Raw genomic sequence first — 984 nt, 5'->3', positions numbered from 1 at the left:
AGGCCGTGGCCCGGCGCGCAGTTGAGGAAGCTCTGGCGCCCGAGCATCACGTCCGGCCCATTAAACCCGAGCTTGTGGTTGAGGATCTTGATGCGGTCGTTCGCACTTGAGAGCGCGCCATGCGCAAAGCACGACCCACAGTACTGCGGAATGTGCTGGTTCCAAGACGACGTGCACATACCGCGCTCGCACCAATCGAGCGCCTTGGGCAGCGCGGCCATTGCGAGCACCTCGTTCTCAGTCGGCGGCGGCAGCGTGTACACGCTCGGATGCAGATGTTCGCGCTGGCGCATCGTGCGCTGGCAGTACGAGCCGTGGCCGACGCCAGCCATGGCCATAAGAACCAATCCAAGACGCTGCATCGCGATGCAATTCGATCTGTATCGACGACCACATTTTGCCCGCGATCTTGGTTCCAGCCCAACGGGATCTTTTGCGATCTTCTGACGCACGGTAATTAGTGTACGAGCACCACCCTTGTTCAGCGCCATAGGAAGCGCTTGCTTCTTCGCACACGAGATGGTTTCGACGAGGCTCTCAGTACGAGTGGGTGGTCGTCGGTGCGAGTGTGTTGCACGTCGTGGCGATTCATCATGGTGCGCGCAAGGGAGCGCATTGGTTGGTGGGCTGTCGCAAACCTTCATACACTATTCGGCTATTATTTGGCGTTATTCATACACCATTTCGTCCCAGCACGTGATTGCTACAAAATACAAGTCTAGAAGGCGAGATCTCAGTGAACGCAAATCGTGTGATGAAACTGAAATGGTGTTGTGCAACATGTCGCAGAAAGAACGGCGCGTTGCTGGCCTCGAAGCCGCTGGCCGCGCGCCACGCTCAACGTCCACGAGAAGGTAAATGCATTCGACAAACGAGACGTGCCGGGCACTGGCGGAGGGTGATATTAGTGGCGTGTTGGCCTCTGAAACTGTGGCGAAGCTGGTGGCGACGGCTGTGGCGGCAGCGAAGACAGTGGGAGCCGCG

The 984-nt window shown here is 58.2% G+C and overlaps 1 protein-coding gene across 1 annotated transcript; it reads right to left on the bottom strand.

Moving 5' to 3' along the window:
- Positions 1 to 50: 50 nt before the first annotated feature.
- On the bottom strand, positions 51 to 332 carry SPRG_17389 (hypothetical protein; the record flags this gene model as incomplete). Its single annotated transcript, XM_012357147.1, has 1 exon — positions 51 to 332. A coding segment is annotated over one exon (282 nt), but the record flags the coding sequence as incomplete, so codon positions are not given.
- Between the last annotated feature and the right edge of the window lie 652 nt (positions 333 to 984).

The sequence above is a fragment of the Saprolegnia parasitica genome, assembly GCF_000151545.1.
Source record: "Saprolegnia parasitica CBS 223.65 unplaced genomic scaffold supercont2.757, whole genome shotgun sequence".
Lineage (NCBI taxonomy): Eukaryota > Oomycota > Saprolegniomycetes > Saprolegniales > Saprolegniaceae > Saprolegnia > Saprolegnia parasitica.
This window is presented reverse-complemented; position numbering and strand designations above follow the sequence as displayed.